This window comes from Heptranchias perlo, chromosome 11 (assembly GCF_035084215.1).
Source record: "Heptranchias perlo isolate sHepPer1 chromosome 11, sHepPer1.hap1, whole genome shotgun sequence".
Lineage (NCBI taxonomy): Eukaryota > Metazoa > Chordata > Chondrichthyes > Hexanchiformes > Hexanchidae > Heptranchias > Heptranchias perlo.
This window is the reverse complement of record NC_090335.1, coordinates 20,434,710-20,456,323: the sequence shown is the minus strand read 5'-3', so window position 1 is coordinate 20,456,323 and position 21,614 is coordinate 20,434,710. Positions and strand designations below refer to the sequence as shown.

The 21,614-nt window shown below is 41.4% G+C and overlaps 1 protein-coding gene across 4 annotated transcripts in view; it reads left to right on the top strand.

Moving 5' to 3' along the window:
- Nucleotides 1–21,614, top strand: part of LOC137327155 (uncharacterized) — a 55,673-nt gene that overhangs the window by 10,024 nt on the left and 24,035 nt on the right. For 3 of the 4 annotated variants that reach the window (XM_067992669.1, XM_067992668.1, XM_067992670.1), the window contains 8 exons: nucleotides 5,448–5,603; nucleotides 6,989–7,188; nucleotides 9,009–9,098; nucleotides 10,363–10,437; nucleotides 12,078–12,182; nucleotides 16,253–16,796; nucleotides 19,477–19,680; nucleotides 20,312–20,433. In XM_067992669.1, the coding sequence (XP_067848770.1) occupies nucleotides 5,448–5,603; nucleotides 6,989–7,188; nucleotides 9,009–9,098; nucleotides 10,363–10,437; nucleotides 12,078–12,182; nucleotides 16,253–16,796; nucleotides 19,477–19,680; nucleotides 20,312–20,433 (1,496 nt within the window). Of the gene's footprint in view, nucleotides 1–5,447; nucleotides 5,604–6,988; nucleotides 7,189–9,008; nucleotides 9,099–10,362; nucleotides 10,438–12,077; nucleotides 12,183–16,252; nucleotides 16,797–19,476; nucleotides 19,681–20,311; nucleotides 20,434–21,614 lie in introns of those variants that run through there. The other variant, XM_067992671.1, reaches the window with a different exon arrangement.

Here is a 21,614-nt window from a genome sequence, read left to right as displayed (position 1 = left end):
CAGGGAACCTTGGATGTCAGGGGATATACGAGAATGGATTAGGAAAAAAAGGAGGGCTTTTGGCAGATACAAAAGGCTAAAGACGGAGGAAGCCCTAGAGGAGTACAAAAAGTGCAGGGGGATACTTAAAAAAGAAATTAGGAGATCAAGGAGGGGCCATGAAATAACACTGGCGAGTAAAATAAAGGAAAATCCTAAGATGTTTTATAAGTATATTAAGGGTAAGAGGATGACTAGGGAAAAAATAGGGCCCATTAGGGACAAAAATGGCAATCTGTGTGTGGAGCCGGCAGATGTAGGAGGGGTTCTAAATGAATTTTTTGCATCTGTTTTCACTATGGAGAAGGACGATGTAGACATAGAAATACGGCAGGGTGACTGTGATATACTCGAACATATTAACATCGAGCGGGAGGAGGTATTGGCGGTTTTAGCAGGCCTAAAAATGGATAAATCCCCAGGCCCGGACGAAATGTATCCCAGGCTACTGTGTGAGGCAAAGGAGGAAATTGCGGGGGCTCTGACACATATATTCAGAACCTCTCTGGCCACAGGGGATGTGCCAGAGGACTGGAGAACCGCTAATGTAATACCATTATTCAAGAAGGGGAGTAGGGAAAAACCGGGGAACTACAGGCCAGTGAGCCTAACATCAGTGGTAGGAAAATTATTGGAAAAAATTCTGAAGGACAAAATTAGTCTCCACTTGGAGAAGCAAGGATTAATCAGGGATAGTCAACATGGCTTTGTCAAGGGAAGATCATGTCTGACTAATTTGATTGAATTTTTTGAGGGGGTGACTAGGCGTGTGGATGAGGGTAACGCAGTGGATGTGGTATACATGGATTTCAGTAAGGCCTTCGATAAAGTCCCCCACAGGAGACTGGTCAAGAAGGTACGAGCCCATGGAATCCAGGGTGCCTTGGCATTTTGGATACAAAACTGGCTTAGTGGCAGAAGGCAGAGGGTGATGGTCGAAGGTTGTTTTTGTGACTGGAAGCCTGTGGCCAGTGGGGTACCACAGGGATCGGTGCTGGGTCCCTTGCTGTTTGTGGTCTACATTAATGACTTGGATATGAATGTAAAAGGTATGATCAGTAAGTTCGCTTATGATACAAAGATTGGTAGGGTGGTAAATAGCGAGGAGGATAGCCTCAGTCTGCAGGACGATATAGATGGGTTGGTCAGATGGGCGGAACAGTGGCAAATGGAATTTAACCCGGAAAAGTGCGAGGTGATGCACTTTGGAGGGACTAACAAGGCAAGGGAATACACAATGAATGGGAGGACCCTAGGCAAGACAGAGGGTCAGAGGGATCTTGGTGTGCAAGTTCACAGATCCCTGAAGGCGGCGGAACAGGTAGATAAGGTGGTAAAGAAGGCATATGGGATACTTGCCTTTATTAGCCGAGGCATAGAATATAAGAGCAAGGAGGTTATGATGGAGCTGTATAAAACACTGGTTAGGCCACAGCTGGAGTACTGTGTGCAGTTCTGGTCGCCACACTACAGGAAGGATGTGATCGCTTTGGAGAGGGTGCAGAGGAGATTCACCAGGATGTTACCAGGGCTGGAGTGCTTCAGCTATGAAGAGAGACTGGGAAGATTGGGTTTGTTTTCCTTGGAGCAAAGGAGGCTGAGGGGGGACATGATTGAGGTGTACAAAATTATGAGGGGCACAGATAGGATGGATACTAAGGAGCTTTTTCCCTTCGTTGAGGGTTCTATAACAAGGGGACATAGATTCAAGGTAAAAGGCGGGAGGTTTAGAGGGGATTTGAGAAAGAACTTTTTCACCCAGAGGGTGGTTGGAGTCTGGAACTCACTGTCTGAAAGGGTTGTGGAGGCAGGAACCCTCACAACATTCAAGAAGCATTTGGATGAGCACTTGAAATGCCATAGCATACAAGGCTACGGACCCAATGCTGGAATATGGGATTAGAGTAGACAGGGCTGATGGCCGGCGCGGACACGATGGGCCGAAGGGCCTCTATCCGTGCTGTATAACTCTATGACTCTATGATTTGTGTTGCAGGGGCACAGCTGATACAATGGGTTAAGCCAATACTGACCCTTCATCTCTGGCGCCTCATTTGAATTCAGCCCAGTCTAAGCTGGAACGCAAGTCTCTACCACGAAAACTAGCGTGGGCAGTGTCAACCCAGGCATTATAAGTTAGATAAATAAGATGTTACAGCGCAGGAACAGGTCATTTGGCCTGTCAAGTCAATGCCAATGTTTTTTCCCCACATGTGCCACCTAGTCTAATCCCTTTCTCCTGGTCACTTCACGTACCCTTTAATATTCCTAATTTTTCAAACCACAATCTACTTCCCTTCTAAAGTAATTTACGGACTGTGCTTCAACAGTGGAGTTTGTAACAGCATCCGTCAATGTATCTATGTTGCAACTCCTGTCAAAATGTTCAAATTGAGTGATTTTTGATGCTTTTTTTTTATTGCCTAACACTCTAGTATTAAATTTACATAATTTTGCAGAAGTCACCCTGAGCAGAAGATGACTGCCAGTCCACAGTAAGGAATTTTAAATGATGAATAAGATGAATCTGAGCTTGTTTCTTTTTGAAGATTATGAAGGGAAGTGGTAAAATTGAACTGTTCATTCTGTTGAAGGATTCAAATACCAGGAGACACGGGTTTAAAAATTAGGGAATTGGGAGTAACAAAGGAATCCAGGTCAAACATTTTCAACTGTAGAATAATAGCTTTGTGGAATAACATTGATCATAGAAGCAGAACATATACCTAGGTTCAAGAGACAATTGGATGTGTTTCTAGAGAGAGAGGGAATTAATAATGGAAATGATGGGAAGGATCGATCTATGAAAATAGATGATGCTAACGGTCGTCTTTTTTAAAAAGATCTACTATGTAAACAGTTCATTTAGCTCTCTGTGAAAATAAAAGTCTTGCATCTAGAACATGTCTGTGACACCCAAAATATAACACTGAACAACCATTAAACAATAAAAGAAAGGTACCAAATGAACAAGCAGCTAATACCAAAAAGCTACCAATGCAATATCAGGAACAAAACTAACCAATGAAAATAATTTCAGCATCTTGGTTTCTCACTAAGTCTAAGCTATTTATTTAATTAAAATTCTTGTGTCTCAGTGTGCATCTGTAGCATCACATCTGAAAGTGTGGCCCCAAAGCATTGAACGACTGTAGGGCAAAATGATTGGGTGACATAATCACTTGCCTGTTAAGTAGCAATCAAATATCCAACGGCTGAGAGTAAACAAATCAAAAGTCTAGTTGAGGAATGAGTAAAACCAAATGATTAAATCACCAGTTTTTAATCAAAGTTACCAGTCGCAAACTAGCAAAACACCACAGAATTGATCAGAATATTCCAATAAGTTCTTCATGATGATTTCATGCCATTGTCATTCTTCACTTAAGGTCAGTGTACAAAGCTAAAAATAAGATAACGTAAGAGACGTGTTTTAAAATAAAATTACTGAACTTGTGCGTGCATGAGCGCATGTATCCTGTATACGGGCATGAGAATGGTGTATTCTGGAGTTGCACCTTCGAACCTGCTCCTGTGGAACTACGAGGGCTCATTTTAACTGGCAATGGCAAAGAACTGGCAGCAGTGGATCAGTTGTACCTCGTGTGTGATTCCCACAAAGATCCAAGTAGAAAAGGGATACAAAAACCACTGAGAAAGGTGTGTGACAAGACAGAGAAAGAAAAAGAGTGGGGAAACACAGAAAGGAGGGAGCACATAAAGAATTGTGAGAGGACCAGAGAGCATTTAAAAAAAAATTTGTCCTCTAGCAATGCTATGGGAACATCAGTATTACATCTATAAAAGTTTTGTGCCCAGAGCAGGTGTCTGTTACACTTGATTGTCACAGCTGTGCATCCAGCAATGTGCTTTTTTTTGATGGGAGGCCTGACCCCCTCTAAGAAGCCTAGGGCTTGAGTTAATGGGTTTCCCACAGTTAGCACTCTGTCAGCTAAATGAAGAGGCTCAATCACGTCGTAGATGACAACTCCCCATAATGTGCTAATGTCACTCACCAAGCAGACACTGCACTACCATCCCAGTCTATAGCCTAAGGCCTGCTTTCCGAGTCTGATGAACAACTCTACGTTCTGAAACTGGAAGACACATGACCCACAAGGAATTTTTAAAATTATGAATGACAACAAAACTGGCCTTCATAGAGCGTGTTAGGACTTGCTGTTTGTAAAGTCCACCCCTTCTATGCTCAACCAGTGATGCAGAAGGCCTGATAGCACCAGAACAGGGAAGCCATTATTAGAAGCAGTGACTACTCGACTGTAACAATTTGTATTTTATATCCAAACAAGAAAACACAGTAACGTGTAAACTCTTGAACTATGCCTGAGTTAACTGATAAGAAAAAAACCTGTAAGTGAGTAACCTATACGGGGGCTAAAATGGGAAAAAAAAGCACATTCTGGCAATCTGAAATAAAAACAGAAAATGTTCAAAATACACAGCATCTATAAAGAGAAAAGATAATTCTAACAAAGAATCTACCACCAGAATGTTAACAAACTGTACTCCTGTGACATGGTGACACAGCATTCATGAACCAAGATTTTCCAATTGGCACTGTTCTACCTGGGTAAATTTTGAATGGGATATCACCAATCCACTCTACATGGGGTTCTTTACAATCCAATTTACTACCAACAACTGAAAATCAAAAGAAACTTTACTTTCATTTATTTCACGGTGCCAGGGGAGGAGCCTGGCCTGGGAAGGGTGTGCCTGAGTAGATTGTGGCCTTTCTATCAAAAAATGTAAAAGTTGCTCTGCTATCTTTGGGAGTCCAGCTGCGAACTTGGCCTGAACCCAAGCCCCCTCCAACCAGTGGGCCTCACTTCCACCCTACAGGAGGCTGATGTGACTCATCTTACTGGGTGTACTGGTTTCCAACCATGCTCTGGGTCCGGTTGAGGGAGGGGGATCCCCCCCCCACCCCCCCATATGAGACTCTACCCTCAGCCCTGCCCCTCGACATCAGTGGCTTTGTTTGGGACAGATGGAGGCTCTGCCTGCCCCCCCCCCCCCAATTAAGGCTACTGGGAATTCCTACATAAATTTGGATCCCAGTAGAGTTTCAGGTTGTTTGGCAAACTCCTACTGGAGTTAGTCGGAATCCAGTGGGAACTTTCTGTATATAATGATTAAAACCATTCTAAATTGGATAGGAGAGGGATTGTACAAAACTTGACAGTCTGAAGTACACAAATTATATACCTGCTTATTACAGACACAGTGGTAAGAATCTTGTGCATTTTGTTTTTGAATTCCAGTACTGTATTGTGAAAGCATTCTGTGTGTATAGAAACCAAAATGTAAAGTTTATAAAATAATTGTCACGTGCACTGTTCTGTTTTTATCGGTAGTGTAAGATTCATGTTTTTATTTTGCTGCAGATTCATACCTTAGGGTTAAAGTAGAAGATGATGCTGAAGCTGTGATATTTGATGGAGCCGAAATGGTGGACATTCAGAGTGGTTCATCATCCCTTGCTACTGAAGATCAAGCACAAGTGAATAACCAAAAAAGATATCTAGCTGCAGTTGTTTATGGTAAATAAAAATGTTGGTTTACAACCATGGTTTTAATCCTAAACATTTGTTCCCTTCAGTTGCAAGAAAGATAAATTCTTTGACAGTGCCTTATTTATAAGAGCCTAAGAAGAGCTACTTGACCTTTTTTGAAGCTCATCTTTCTATTACTCTAATTAACCGAGATTCACATCTAACATTTTGAACACCCTGTGCCTTTTGATTTCATTACTTTATCTGATGGTTCCAATCATTTCTCTTATAACAGAAAAAATGTTTTTATTCAATTTGTTTTAAATTTACTTTTCACTCATTTTAGATTAATTTCCTCTGGTCCTGCTGGCTTGTCTTACCTTGAAGTAATATTCTGAGTTCACCTTATGTATACCATTCAATACTTTTATATACTTGAATGAGGTTCTCCCTAGACTGTAGAGATTTGGCTCCACTAATCTTCCCTCACAGCTTATCCCCTTTTTACATATGGAATCATTCTCACTGCTCTTTACTGCACCCTCTCCAATGCATGTAGGTCCCTTTGAGCTCATCGAAAACTCTGCTGTACTAACTCGCTCCAAGTTCCATTCACCCATCATCCCTGTGCTCACTGACCTACATTGGCTTCTGGTCTAGCAATGCCGCAATTTTAAAATTCCCATCCTTGTTTTCAAATCCCTCCATGATCTCGCCCCCTCCCTATCTCTAACCTCCTCCAGCATTACGACCCTCCAAGATCTCTGCGCTCCTCCAATTCTGGCCTCTGGCGCATCCCCAATTTTCATTGTTCCACCATTGGTGGCCGTGCCTTCAGCTGACTAGGCCCTAAGCTTTCAAATTTCCTCCCTAAACGTTTCTGTCTCTCTCGCCTCCTTTTAAGTCACTTGTTAAAACCTACCTCTTTGGTCACCTGTCTTAATATCTCTGATAACAATCCTATGAAATGTCTTGGGATGTTTTATTACGTTAAAGATGCTATATAAATGCAAGGTGTTTATGTACTTGAATGAGGTTCCCTCTTTAACCTTCTCTCCAGACTGTAGGGATTTGACTGCTCTAAACTTCCCTCACAGCTTATCCCCTTTACACCTGGAATCATTCTCGCTGCTCTTTCCTGCACCCCCCTCCAACAGCCTTTTGATGTATGATGACCAAGATTGGACACACTACTCCAGCTGTGGTCTGACCAGTGCATTGCAAAGCCTCAGGTAACCTCTGTGGACTTGCACTCCAGTGTTATGGCCGTGCATCTCAACGTTCTGTCTGCCTTTTCTATTTGTGTTGACATTTAGAATTGGTGTGGAGATTATTGACTTTTAATCTGTCTCATTTTTAAAAAAGTTGTACTTTTAGGGGTTTCTTTTGCTTTTCTGACTGTTTTACTTTCATCCCCATCCACTAATTTTCAGTACAGAAATCAGGAGCAGAAGGCCCATCCGGTGCTTCCAGCATGAATACCAATGAGTCAACAACAAACCTGCCACAAGAGTGTCCGCCGAACAGAAACGATGTTTCTTCTGGTACCACGTCGCACGAGACTAGACGCAGCGGTGGAGAATACAGTTACACTTACAGGCCAAAAAGAAGGAAAATCACAATCCATAATGCAGTATGTATTGCTACCAAGCGTGAGGAAAGAAATGCTTGAAACAGCTTTTTTAAAAAGAAATGTAGCCTACTCAAGTCAAAGTTGCTTAATTCAAATTATCGGACAATTCAAAAAAATTAGCGCTGAATTTCTACTTTGCTGTTTTTTAGTTTAAATTTGAAGAGCCTTATAGGTGTCTGAGCATTTGGTTCATATTTTGCTTATACTGGCTAATTTTTGACCAAACTGGCATTTCAGCATGCTCCTCTTACACTCTGAATGGGATTATCTTCCTGAGGGCCTCTCTTACACGGGATGTCTGTACTATCATCCCACTTGTTGTTAATTCATGCAAGTGCAGAGCGCTGCACTGTGAATCCACACCTCAGCTGTTGACATATGGCCACAGAAGGGAATCTAATACATGTTCTTGCTCCAAAGTTTGTTGTGGCGTGCAACTAACCCTAATAGGATGTTCTTTCATGTCAGCAGACATTTGTAGCACAACATTTAAAATGGCAATCATCTTTCTCCTGTTCCTTTATTGTTGTATCATGCAGCTACAAGGATGGTGGAAGGCGAACTAGATGGGCCTTGGTCTTTTTTCATCTAGTAATTCCTATGATCCTATAGCAGCTATAAGGCTGGAAATTATTGTTGCAGATAATACCAGATAAATGTTTGATACTGGATCAATGCTTAACGTGTTTGAATGGCGTTTCTCTCCTCACTTTTTGAAAGGAGGCATTAATTAATTTAAAATAAAAGGGTTAATGCCTCACTTGCAGTAGTGGATACAGGAATGTCCTACAGACATGTTACGTATTTGTCTGCTATTATCGTCAACAGTAATTTCTAGCTTTTAGTGTTGTGTATGATAACGGGGTTGTATCCTGCCAAAGACAATATTCCAACCTGCAAACTTGTATGATACATTTACGCCCTTTTGCCTCACTGCACTATTGCTGTTGACAGCCCTGCTCTGAAGTAAATGAAGTGGTAGTGCTGCCTCTGGAGGTACCAGGATCCACCTAGCCACGTGGTTTTACCAGTGCCTTTGGAGCAGACGGTGCTTTGGTCACAATTTTAAACATTGCCCCAGGAGGCAGAAGAGTTTTTTTTCTGATAGGCCATATGCTTGGTCTTCCTGTGCAATCCAGCAGTGCTGACCTATACAGACATTTTCCAGCTGTCAAAGGATTTTCAAATCACAACTTTCCAACAACTGTGCACCAGCTCCTTGAAGTGGTTCTGTAATGTAAAGCAGGTGAAATTTTCCCTACTTCCGAGAGAGACCCCTAGGTAAGGCACCCCTCCTGGAGGAACAGAAAGGACACCACTGTTAATCATTCCGCAATCAAGGAAGGTCTTTTTCCCCAAGTGAAGGAGACTCGTATTCAAATACCAATCACTTCCTTTCAATGGCTATTCAAAGTGCAAAAGCAGAATACTGTAATTAGAAGAAAGAAAAAAAGAGCTTATTAATGATGGCATTAACTTGGAGAATTCAAAGCTCTATAGGTTTTTGCTAACAAATCCTGATTCAAACATTTAATATCAAGGCACTTCAAAGAGCTCTGTACACTGCACAAAAGCACATTAATCATAATAACTCAAAGTAATTATGGTCACTTTTTACTGGCCAGAGATTAGTATAATCTTTATGTTGTAATTCTTATTAAGTGTGCTATATTTTATGTTAATATGTATGCTACTATCACTTTAATGCTGTAAAGAGCAACCTTTTGGCTTGTCTGCTGCAAATGGTACAAGAAGTTAAAATTTTAACCGGTTCATCTATCCCTACTGCTAAGTAGTTTGTGTGTGTAAATTATCCACAGCCTCAGATGAGAACCAGAGACACTGGAGATTATGCAGACTATGAAGAAAATGGTGAATTTGTTTATGATTACAGTGCTGACTATGAATGTGTGAGTAATCCCTAATTTTACAGTCACTGTGCTTTTGTCACACCTTGTTAAATGTTTTCTTTATCTCACTTATTGGATGTTCACAATACGTTCAAATGTTTTTTTTAAAAAATGTCCTAGTAACATGCACAATAAAAAAAATTAATGTCATACTATTGATCTTTAATCATAGAATTTAAAAAATGTTTTTGACAGATCCAACTATTTTATTTTAGCTCGAAAATGTGATCACCCTTTTTGAAAAGTGTCAGTGTTGCATATTCTGCCCTGGTCTGAGAGCAGCGAGTGGGGTATTCGTTGGCTTGTAACCAGCCACTTGGAGGTGCGCAGTAGCAGTTTGCTGTGACTTACTTCCCTTTCTCCCCCTGCCCAGGTCAAATTGGAAACTCGTCCTGTGGGGAATCATCTTTAGGAACATGTGTCCCACTTAAATATAACACTTTTGTGCATCAACCTGCTGTGCCACAGGCTATCTGAATCTTTTTTTAATTGCTTTAAAGAGTGACTGTAGCATTAAACAATTTTGTGGTTCAACAGAAGATCACATTCTGAAGTTGCCTGGAAGACACACATTTTGACTGAAACATGCCCTTTGAAGTTTTCTGTCTTCATTTTTTTTATTCCTTTGAAAGATTGTGTTCAGGAACTTGAAAATTCTAATGAGTAAACTGAAGAACATTTAATCGAATTACCACCTTGTCCTTGTAGCAAATGCAGTAGTCCCCAACATGACTGATGTGTTTGCATGTCTGCCAAATTGCAATTTTAGGGTTTAGTACAAGCTGCCAAATATTGTATTTCTCATCACCTTTTTTATTATGCCGTGTAACCTGTCCAACAGGGCAAACTGGTCAGCTGGTTCCAGGACTTTGGTAATACTGCTCTTGGGCCGGCAGCCAAAGCAGACATAAACAGTTAATGTTGACGCATAAATAAATTGAAGCTCCCCTCTGTTTGGGTAGATTCCTAGCCTCTACTTTTCATCTCCCTTATAACACAGTTGAGATCTGGAACTTCTGTGTGGTGAGTGATGGGCACAATCCCCAAGTCTTGCTGTCCTGTACCAAAGTACATTGGTGGAACAATGGAAAATGCTATTTAACATCTTGGGAAATCTGGAAAATTGATAGAAAGAGAGAAATAAAGAATTTATATAGTGCTTGGTGTACAAGCTCTGAGAATTAAATGCACTCAGGACAGCATAGCTCAGAACATTTACAGTTTGTATAATTACAGTGAACCAATCCATCTTCTTTCCACACAGGCCAGTGATATGTCAGAAGGTTCTTATGTTACAGATCAGCAGAGGACTCTAGTGGAGGTTCTTAATTACTGCCAGGTAACGGATAGCTCTGTGACAATCTAAACTGGCCGTGCAGTCCCCTTTTAAATATTCTAGCAAATTTGATCTTCCTCCTATCCCTAACTCAAAGGAGAAAAGTGAATCTAAAAGATTTGAAATTTACTAAAACACACGGTGGTTGGTTTTCTGCGGGGGGGGGGGGGGTCTTACGATTGTCCATCAGAATTGCGGCAGAAGATCTGCAGAAAACACCCCGCGGAAATTAAATCCCACAATCGCTCTAGAAAGTGTGCAAGTTAAAACCTACCGGCACAGACCAGTTGGGCCGCATGGCCTGTTTTTGTGCTGTTAATTCTATGTAATAATTATGTCTTTTGGATTGCGTCCCTCTGTACTGCCAGAACAATGTGCCACAGGCCCAATTTCCCTCACCAGCCATTTTGTTGTCTCTCTTGGTGAGATTGCCCATCAATACCAATTTAGGACCCTACTAGGAACTGGATTGTGCCTGTCCAAATTCATTTCACACAGGACCGTTACAGCCAGCAGATAGAGTAGGCTTTCATCTCTTCAGCCTGGGCTGGATTTGAACCCACCTTCGAACGATGAAAGGCCAGTGTCTAACTCACTACAGACAGCCCGTCCCCAACTAATGTCATGCAACTTCCAGCTGGATCAGAGATATGGATCTCGTGTCTCAGGAAGTCTCTACCATGGTGGGAATAAGACCCAATAGCACTCATGCTACCAACAAAAAGAGGAAATTGAGTGATATGTCAAGACTGACCTTCCTCTCTCCCTGCACCTTAACAGCTCCCTGCCTTTGGCACTCAAAATCATGGAATCATACAGGGTTACAGCACAGAACAGATCTTTTCACCAACATGTCTGCACTGGAGATTTTCTCCACATGAGCCATCTAGTCTGTTCCTATTCTCCTGCATCCTCCACATACCCGTTAATATTTTTCTTTTTCACATGTGTATCTAATTCCCTTTAAAAGAATTTGGTCTGTGCCACAAAGCAGAGAATTCCACATTCTAACCACCCTCTGTGTAAGAATTTTTTTTTTCCTAAACTTTTAAAAATTCTTTTTCTCATTATTGTCTCTCTGATCAGCGGAAATAGCCTATCACTTTTTACCCGTTCATGACCCTTTCTAATCTTGAACATGTCTCAGGTCATCCCTTAACCATTTCACCACTAGTGAAAATAGCCCTAACTTCTCAAGTCTCTCTCCTTATATCTGTTACCCCTCATCTCTGGTAACACCTAATGAATCTACACTGTACCTTTTCCATTACCTTTACATCCTTCTTATATTGGGGTGTCCCAAACTGCGCAATAACTAGGGCAGTTAAAATATTTGTTAGTATTGAGTTTTATACTACAGGACATTGAACTTAAGTCACCACATCTTGTAACACTGCCAGTTACCACCAGCAAAAAAATCTCTCCCTGTTACTTTAATCTTCTGTAATTAACAATGCAGGTTGTCCCTAAATGCACTTTGATGTATGTCCTCTAGTTTGGTTTGTGTAGATTTGTAGCTTTGTACACTTGATGTAAGTGATATCTGTACTGCTGCTAATTCAACCTTTGCTTTATGCATCTTTCAAAAAAAAAAAGCCATCAAGTACTTTTAGCTATCTTTTTTTACTTCCGTTTTCTGTCAGGTAATGTACGCAGCTATCCAGAGGCTAGATAAGAAATTTGATGTCCTGCATCGTAGGGTTACAGAGATGCATCAGGGGAGAATGAAACCTATGCTTTTTAAACCGGTGAGTATTGCTGTAATCCAGGCAACAAGAATAAAGTGTGGTGCATTCACATTAGACCTAGTCCATTACTGAAAACATCAAATGTTTTGTGGGTCAGCTAGTGTGGGAAATAGATTTGAATCTTCACACAACTTAATTCAAGTCCTTTTGATTTAAACCTGAATATAAGTACATGTTTCTTAGTGTGTGATGTTAATCCGCACAATCGATATTATTCACTCTCCCTATTTTTGTTTTTAATTTAAAACTTTTGAGTACAACACTCAGATTGGCTCCTGCTGTCTGGCACAAGCTGCAGAAGGACAGGAATTCCACCCCATCCTCCCAGTCCGGTCTCCTGTTCAGTCTCTCCTTCCCAGCAACAAGTCCAAGCCCTTTGTCTCCTCACCCAACAAGTCCATCAAGTGATTCAGCTCCACTTCTACGACAGGTGGCCTCTCTTCCTGAGTGCTTTGAAGAGCAGAGTGGGGTCCAAGCGAGCTTGAGACCTCATGGACAGTGCTGCGGGAGATCAACTACAAAAACATAATTCATTAACATTTGATGTGTAGTTTTATATTTGATTTAAAGGGCTGTATTTGAAAAAGTGGTGAACTATGGCAGTGAGGCCAACCACTGTTTCATCATCCCCGACCTCAATTTCCCCCCTGCCAGGACCGTCGCTCTCTTTTTCACGTGGCATGTGAAAATACCGGGGGGGTGGGTAGCCGCCTTATTCCTAGCCCATTTCCCTCTCGTCCATCCCAATTGCACTGCTCCCCGGAACCTCCAGGTAAACCATGGCCCAAGGGTTGGCCCCAAATGAAGGGAAAAGGCTGTGTGGCACCCTCCTCTCCCTCCAACTCACCGTCATGCCTTAACCGTTGAAGGCCCTGGTCTCGGCCACCGCCATCAGTGAACAAAATCGACCAGTCTTTGGGGTCCAGTGGCCCCTTTTAAAGTGTCTTCGGCCCTCTGCATCGGCAGTCCGGCTGTATCACCGCCTTCATTGTTGACTGTCTTCCACTAGCTGGCGGAAATCCTGATGGCAGCTTGTCATGAATAAATAATGGCTCCCTATCCAGGAAACTAGGCTAGAGTCATGGGATAAGGAAAATGCAGCCAAAGATGTTCATACAATTCTAGCAGTCAATGATTATACAGCCAACTGAAATGAGGTGCCCTGCTGGCTCCCCGCCCCTTTCTAAATGACTGAGCTGAGATAAAGGTTTAAAGTAAGTATGAGGACTTGCTGAGTGCTTTGACAGGACCTTTTATCCCTTGTCATGAGTTTGAAAGAGCAGCGATTCTTGTAACAGAGGTGAGGAGACAGAGAGGAAAATGCTTGAATTCAGTGTAACATGGGGCATGATTTTGAACTGGGAACTAAGTGGGTGGATAGATATTCGTGTGGGAAACCTGGAAGTGAGTTGAGTGCGTTGGAATCTGCGATCGCAACTCAACTGAAGGTAATTATTTTTGTTTCCGGGTTTCCCGTGTGACAGCCAGCCAGGATGGAAAGGAGCTGGGAATCGGAGAGGGAGGGATAAGGGGGGAAGAAAGAGAGATCTTTTCACCTGACGAGATTCAGAAGCCATGGGAAACCCATGCAGGTGAGGTTGAATTAGAATCAACAAATAAATTAGGTACCTCAACTATTTCAATGATGTACATTGCCCCTTTAACAATCTGCCCACTGGCTTTAAGTTGGGACAGGACTTCCGGGTTTCGGATGCGACGTGCATCCAAACGCACCTGGGTTAAACCTGAAAGTGGGAGCATTGGAGCAAGGTTGGGGTCCCACTGCTAAGATCTACAATTTTGACTACCCATCTGCGCCCAACCCACCTGTTCTTTGGGGGTAAAATTACCCCCATGATGTTTAATTGAGGGGCCCTGACTGGATAGCACACAAATAACAAAGTCGCAAACGTATCATGGCTGGTCAGGACCACAAAATAGTGGATTTGGATTTGGCTTGTGAATGGATTTTTAAAAAAAAATTTTAATTATTTTTCAAGAATTTAAGCTTGCTATTTTTGTGTGGCTTTTTGTGTTTTAGTTAATTGGGGTCTTTCCTTCAGATGAATTTGAATGGTGTGCAGTTTGATCTGATTATGCGATCCATCTAGCAGCAGTTGAAAGTGGTCCTCTATAAGAGTGATATTACACTGCTCCTGAGGTCAGGCCCAGTGTACAAAACTAGAATACTGCATTTATCAAGTGACCTGAAACAGTTGATGAGAAGGAATCAATTCTCTTTCCTTGTTCTCCTAACAATCATATTAAAGGGAATGAAACATTATGGGTGGTAAATTGGGCCTAGTTGTGCCCTGACATCCAAGATGGCGTCTTAGATGCGCATGCACGTTTCCAGCGTGATGTGCGCCGGACGCCATCTTGGTATAGGAGTTAGCACAGGCGCAGATAACGAACGCTGGAATCATTTAAAGTAGGGAGAAAATGGCTTAAATCAGTGTGCAACGCTGATTTAAAGTGATAGACACCATTTTGGGACTTAACACTCAAATTGACGCACAGTCTTAACCCCGACCATCTGAACGTGTATTAGAGTGCCTGGAGGATCCCTCACCAGTGCTATTTAAAGGGACCAAGCAGGATTTTAAGGCTAGTGGCTGGATTATTGCTTCTGGCTGCCCAGACATTTGTAGCTGTTTTTGGAGGTCTCCTAGACTTGAATACTAGGACTAGGGGTCATAGCTTGACATTTAGAGCCAGGACGTGCAGGAGGTAAGTTAGGAAATGTTTCTACACGCAAAGGGTGGGAGACATTTGGAACACTCTTCTGCAGATGGCAGTTGATGCTACCTCAATTGTGAATGATAAATCTGAGATTGATAGATTTCTGTGAGCCAGGGGTATTAAGGGATATGGGGGTAAGGTGGGGATATGGAGTTTGGTCACGTGGAACAGGCTCGAGGGGCTAAATGCTACTGCCACTTGCTGCCTCTTGATATGCATCATCTTCTCCCGCAAGAAAGCGGGACGTGCGTCTGGGTGACGTGCCTGTCATGGTTGAATAGCTGCTAGTGTGTGTGTGGGCGGCTTGGAACAGTGATAATATGTAAAGGTAAGAGGAAGCATCTGGTTGGAAGAGTTGAGTACTGATGGAAAGAGTGAGTTTGTTAGTATGTGGGTGACAGGCGGTGTAGTGCGAAGTGCATTTGGTAGGAGACGCCACTTGACAGTTGACCTCACTCACCTTGACCACTCATGTCAAAGCATTGAACTTCTTCCTGCAATGCATCCATGTTCATGATTGTGCGCCTGGCATTGACTTCGTCCCCCACTGCCTCCGATTGCCTTTTGGATATATGTCTGGAGGGCTTCTTGCCCCCCCCACCCCACTCTGGATATAGGATTTCCCTCCTTCTGTCCACCTCTTGCACTAGAGACCTTGGTGCATCAGCAGAGAACCTTGGTGCATGCACTCTCGCAGGCCTTGTACCAACTCAGATTGGTGAGGTCTGGCGTTCGGATTGGAGAATTTAGTAGTATGCAACCTTTATTAGCTGTTTTAACATAGGGATGGGACCAGCATCTGTGTTTTATGTGTGCGATGTCTGAACTCCGTGCAGACAGTAGACTGTTATTTTCAGCAAATAACAGGTACCAGCTACCTTTTTAAGAGATTTCTAAGAAACATCCTCCCTTTGAGATTGACCACCACCCCCCCCCCCCCCCCCCCGGTGGTGGAAAGTGCAAATTGCATTTATTCCACATGCAAGGCCCGGAATGGAATGCTGATTGCAAGTGAGTCCTTGGCCCGGCCGAAACTTGTGCCCTGCCTGCGCAGGGGTCATTGGGCGCGGGGTAATGGGACATCACGCTACCTATACCCAAAAACAGACCTTATCCAGTTTTTCCCCCTATGTGCCTATGATGCAGTATCTATTGCAAAACTATACAAATAGTTTTCAACACCGGTGGCTAGCATTTTTGGTACAAGAAGTTTAATTTGGGTGGAGGCAGGATAGGGGGAAGGTGACAGTGCCTCCATTCTGAGGGTCTAGTGCCTTTCCCGTTCCTTAACTCTACCCTTATTTGTTAATTCTAATTCTGATTTGCAGAGACTTATGACCGTGTCCTATGGAAATGCCCACCAGATGCCGCTCACCAAAATGAAAATACAAAAGCCAGTGGAAAGGGAAGTGAGGATCCGGATGCCACCACCTGATCAAGGGTCTCGTTCTTCCCCACTCAGGATACGAGTAGAGAAAGAGCCAGTGAAAGTTTCCATTCCAAGCAAACCTGTCCTCGCCTCCCCTCAGCCGCAGACCATGTATAGCTGTACAAGAGGAACAAGCCCACCTCTACCCACAATTCAATCTGTCCAGTCTTTACAAGAACCCACAATGCAGTGTTCTTCTACTGCTATTGGGATTTCTGACTTTGCCCAAGGGAAAATGGTTATTGAGCAAGACAGTAGGGTGCCTATGTCTTCAGGTACCAATGATGCAGTGAGACCCACTGGAAGGCTGTATCAAGATGGATGTACTTCCAGAGAAAGAGAAGCATTGGTTAACGTAAACACTACTAATGATGCCGAGCAGCAAACCAACTTTTCTAAACCGGAAGCTCCTTCATCATCAAGTGCAGCCAGTATGAGTTTTGGTGGGTAATAGTCATGTCCCAGTAAGTGTGTTTTCATTTGAATGAGTTCAATTAAATGTTTAGTACATGAGCCACATTGTACTGTTTACTGTGTCACTCTTTTAAGACTGATTGATTGTATAAATTCATAATTAATTGGATTTTAAACCTTGGGGTTAGAGTACATATTTAGGATTTTGAATGTTCCCAGAAAGCAATTTTTTTTAAAACTTGCATAATTACTTTAAATTTGTAAAATCAATTGTCAAAGTTGCTTGCATACAGAATCTAAGTCAGTTCAATTTTTTAACCATCTTTTAAAGTACATTCTTTAAAGATGGATCCAATTAGTGTGTAGGAATTTCATATTAGGTTTTAAATCTGCACGCTAACAAGTTGTTAAATATCCACACATAATTTCACACTGTACGGTATGCTGAACATTCAGCTCAAACTTTTCTACAAATGTCCACATAATATGCACAATCATGAAATATAATCAAGATTATTGAAATAACTCCAGATTACATAACTGCTTAAGCCATATACACAAGGATTTCTTCAAGTTTAAGATATCAATGTTTAATTTTATAGATGGTAGGCATTTTAAAAAAAATGAGTTTAGAAATAAGAGGCTGTTATTTTGATGCCGCCTCATTTAAATTCCCTGCTTCTAGAGAAGACCTTGTTGATTTGTGCAATAAAATATGATCTTGCTATATTATAATTGGCTATGGGAAGCTATAAGTGGATACAAATTACTTATTTGATAACGTTTAATATGATTTCCATGCCAAATCCATCAGAATTCCATAGTCCAATAAAAAATATTCCCAACCACTTAAAAATATGTACCTGCAAGTATTTATTAATGCTGTGATTGTAATTCTGATACTCTGGATAGAATTGTGTAGTGTCGCTGCAAAAGTAATTCCCAATTGAGTACCGTACGCAGGAGTGAAACTTTAAATGAAAGATGTTTAAACCAGGAGTGTGACAGTTATGTTTAATATACAAACAAGGTGAATTTTCCTTTCAGTTGAACTGTAAACAGTGTAGCCCAGCTCTGAACTGCCTGTCATTGCATCCATGTCTATTATGAATTTCTATGTAGATTGTTACATTTATTGCAAAAATTAATTCAGTACTCCTTTGGCTAAAATCCATCTAGTGTTGTGACACCCCTCTTTTCCCCCCCCCCCCCCACCACCAAATAATCACCGTTTAAGTGGCTGTAATAGTGTTTACAGACTTCACTGCGGGCAGCACCAGTCCATGCTTTTTTTAATTTAAATTTATATCATGGGGTTTTAAATTTAGTACTATTTCAAGTATGTTGGCTGGCCATTAACATTTTCAGGTAGCTTCCAGAAGGAAAACTTCTTACAAATAATTTATTTTGTGCCTTGCATTCATTCACTTAAGTACTAGTTAGTCAATTTTTGTGATGCAATGAAAACTTTATGACTTTATCCTGCAGAACTTGACATTATATTTTATTAATTATATAAACTGACTGTGATTGAGGGATAGCCGAGGAGCACTGGGCAATTCCCAATCCTCGGTATTTCATACACTAACAAAATTAATTTTAGAATGTTTTTAAGAAAGAGGATCTCTCATTGTGATCCTGGCATTGTGAGTGTATTTTAATTTATTTCCTAAGTGGTGAGTCAGTGCAAAGAAAGAACTTGCATTTGCGTAGTGACCATAGCACCAAACCTAGGGTTGCCTCAGCACAAAGTGATGGCACCTCCTGTAGAAAATACAATCCAGTTGATGGCACAATTAATGCCGCCCCACTTCTCCTAGATCTACCCCTCCCAAACCTACAGACTGTGAGCTACTAGAACAGTACGTAAAATGTTTTTTTTTGCTCTTGGTTTAATGGCCTAAACTGTGTTTGCATTATCACGACTAAATGTGGCGTAAATGTAAATTTCTGATACCTCAACAAAACCTAAAATAAGCCTCGTTGTTTTTGAAAATTTTGTGATGGATGAATAGCGAGATGTAACTGGATTAAACACTGGCCATTTCCTTCTAGACTTCGGTTTCACATCCAGCCTAGGCTGTTGGGACAAAATCGTCTCCTGTCTGTTGGCTGTAAGGGTCCTGTGGGGAATGAGTTTGGCAGTTCCTCGTGGTCCCACAGCACAAAAATACCTCTAAATTGGCACTAACTGACAATCTTGCTCATGCCCTAGTTATACTACAGGAATATATTAAAGGTAATCCTGTAACAGCACTTGTGGAGGCACCAAAACATTCCTTCGGTCTGCCTGATCCTGAGAGACCATCTTACTGGCAGAGTAGTGTGGTTTCCGGGGATGGCCAGCTCTGAATTAGCTCTCAGAATGGTCTGAAGTCGTAGCTCCTGTTGTTTTCAGTGAGGCTGTTCTGGGATGCACAAGGCTGCTCGCTGTTGGTACATAGTGGCATAGCAGGAAGGAAGGAAGACCTGACCCAGCAGATCTCTGGAGGTCAGAAAATTGGCTTTCTTAAAAAAAAAAAATCAGTGGTGTGGGTTTTTTTTTCATTGTAAAGTGGGAGGTAATGCTATCCTTTTAATTTGCAACAAAATACACCTGTTCTTTCACTGGGCCCCCCATTAGTCTAATAAATGAAGACTTTAATTTTTAGCTTTTAATAAATATTTTGCTATTTTATGTTTAATGATTTGTCACTGTTGGATTTTCAGAATATCTGGGTGACCCAAGACGAAATATAAAGGTGCCTGCAGCCTTTTTAATGAAGGCGCGACAGAAAACCAAGCCAAAGTACGTAGCACGTTACCTCATTCGGATGATGTTCCCAAAGGATACGCTAATGTATAGTAACATGCAAGGTGACAAAGCTAGGGGAATCAAAGCGTTGGATCCTAATAGGATCACTGCTTTACGAGGTGAGCCTTTCTCTGGGTGACAAATAATATTTAAGTGGTCTCTAAGACACTTTGGTTTTCTATCTTACACTCCTACAGTTCATAATTATATTAAGCCACTGCCTTGTTCTATAAGATGCAGCACTCAGTTTCTGTTTAGGACTGCATTGGTATTTAACAGTTGTGGAAGGACTGGAATTGGCAGATTTTCACTTGCTTTTTAATTTGTGTCTTAAAATGGTGAGGTTCTAGTATTCAATTAACATATTAAATACCAGCACTTGTCTCATTTTTTTCCTGATAACTTTCTTGATAATTCTATAGTCTCACAGTTAATTTTTAAAAAATGGGACCTTTTAATTCCTGCAAAAAATGATCGGTGTATCACCTTTCCCAATTAAAGACCGCTGGTGCTGGATCACTGTAAATGTTTTAAGTGGGCACTGTTAATGTTCCTGATTCATTGTAAGCTATTTTAAAAATAATGTTTAGTCTAATGAATTATAAACTAGTTAAATTATATTATCACAGACTGTAAAACAAAAAATGTATGAGTTGTGCATGCTTCTGCTGCGGGGAAAATATTAATTGAAAGTTTATGACAAATTTAATGATTTGCTTTTTTTTTAATTGAATCCCTCTATTTCCCTAGAGTTCCTTTGTTCACTTTTCCCCACGTATGATTTGAGTGAGGAAGGCAAGGACTGGAAGGCTTGTGTCTCCAATGTAAATTCCATGATACGCAGCCTGCGTTGTGAAATCCAAAAAGGAGCCGTAAGTAGAGTCAACAGAGAGTAAAGACTTTTATTTTGAGTGCATTATTGGCAAGAACACCAGGTTGACTTGCGTATAAGATGAAACTAAGTAGATGAAACAGTCCTGAAATGTCATATCAATTATATTTCTTGTCCTTCTTGGGGAAACTTTATATTGCACCAAAAAAAACACTTCGTTGTGTACAATATACAGAATAATTGATGGGGAAAGGAAGTTTCAGAACAGCTGAAGGAGTTCCTGCAATGGGATAGTGGTTTAAGCCATTCAGACCAAGAGATCCCAGATTTGATTCTTTATCTGTGATGACTTAGCTGATCTCAGCCAGGACACCAATTTGAGGGCTAAAATCGGCCTCTGTGCCCATTAGCTAGGAACGGTAAAAATTATTCAGGGTTCCTGTTCCTGATTGCTGTTCAAGAGTTCTTGCTTAGAAGGTTTGTGGATGAGATCAGGACTGGGCTGAGGTGGGATGCGTTCCAAGGTAGAAAAACCTGCTGATACTCGCACATGAAGAATGAACACTTGGACAGGGTACCAGGGGGCTGTTGGTGCCCAACAACCATACACCAGTAAGAGTAAGCACCTTGGGGAGAAATCTGGGACAAGGAACAACTAAGGGATTCAGATGACCTTCCAAACCACAAGCATGAAGTTTGAGCAATTCTTAATAAATCTATCTGAACTCGGATTCTCTACTGCTTTGAGCTCCCTCCTCCCTGTCTCTCTGTATGATTTCTTTTTTGTTTGGTGACTTTAAAATTTTCAGTAGCTACTAATATTCAACCTTCGGGTATTTGGTGGAATGATATGAACAAATGCATATTGCGAACCTTCGTGTATTCACTGGTAGAAAGGTATTCCAAGGTTACTTTTTTGGTCAAGTGACAGCGTATTCATTACTTTGTGTATAAATAGTCATTGTTACTGTATGATGTACTAATCTGATTTGATACAGTTTACCCTTTGGGATGAGCACAGGTTTCAGTTTTACGTCCTTATTAGAGTATTGCGGTTGGTAGGTGTTTTCTGTCTGTTTTCTATTCTGGGAAGCAGTTCTTCTGAAAATTAAAAAATGCCTTTTTAAAGTCTTTTTGTTTACTCCCCTTTTCCAAATTTACTCTTTACGCCTCCTCACCTGAAGATGGTGACTCTTTCTGCACCAATGCATAAAGTTGCAT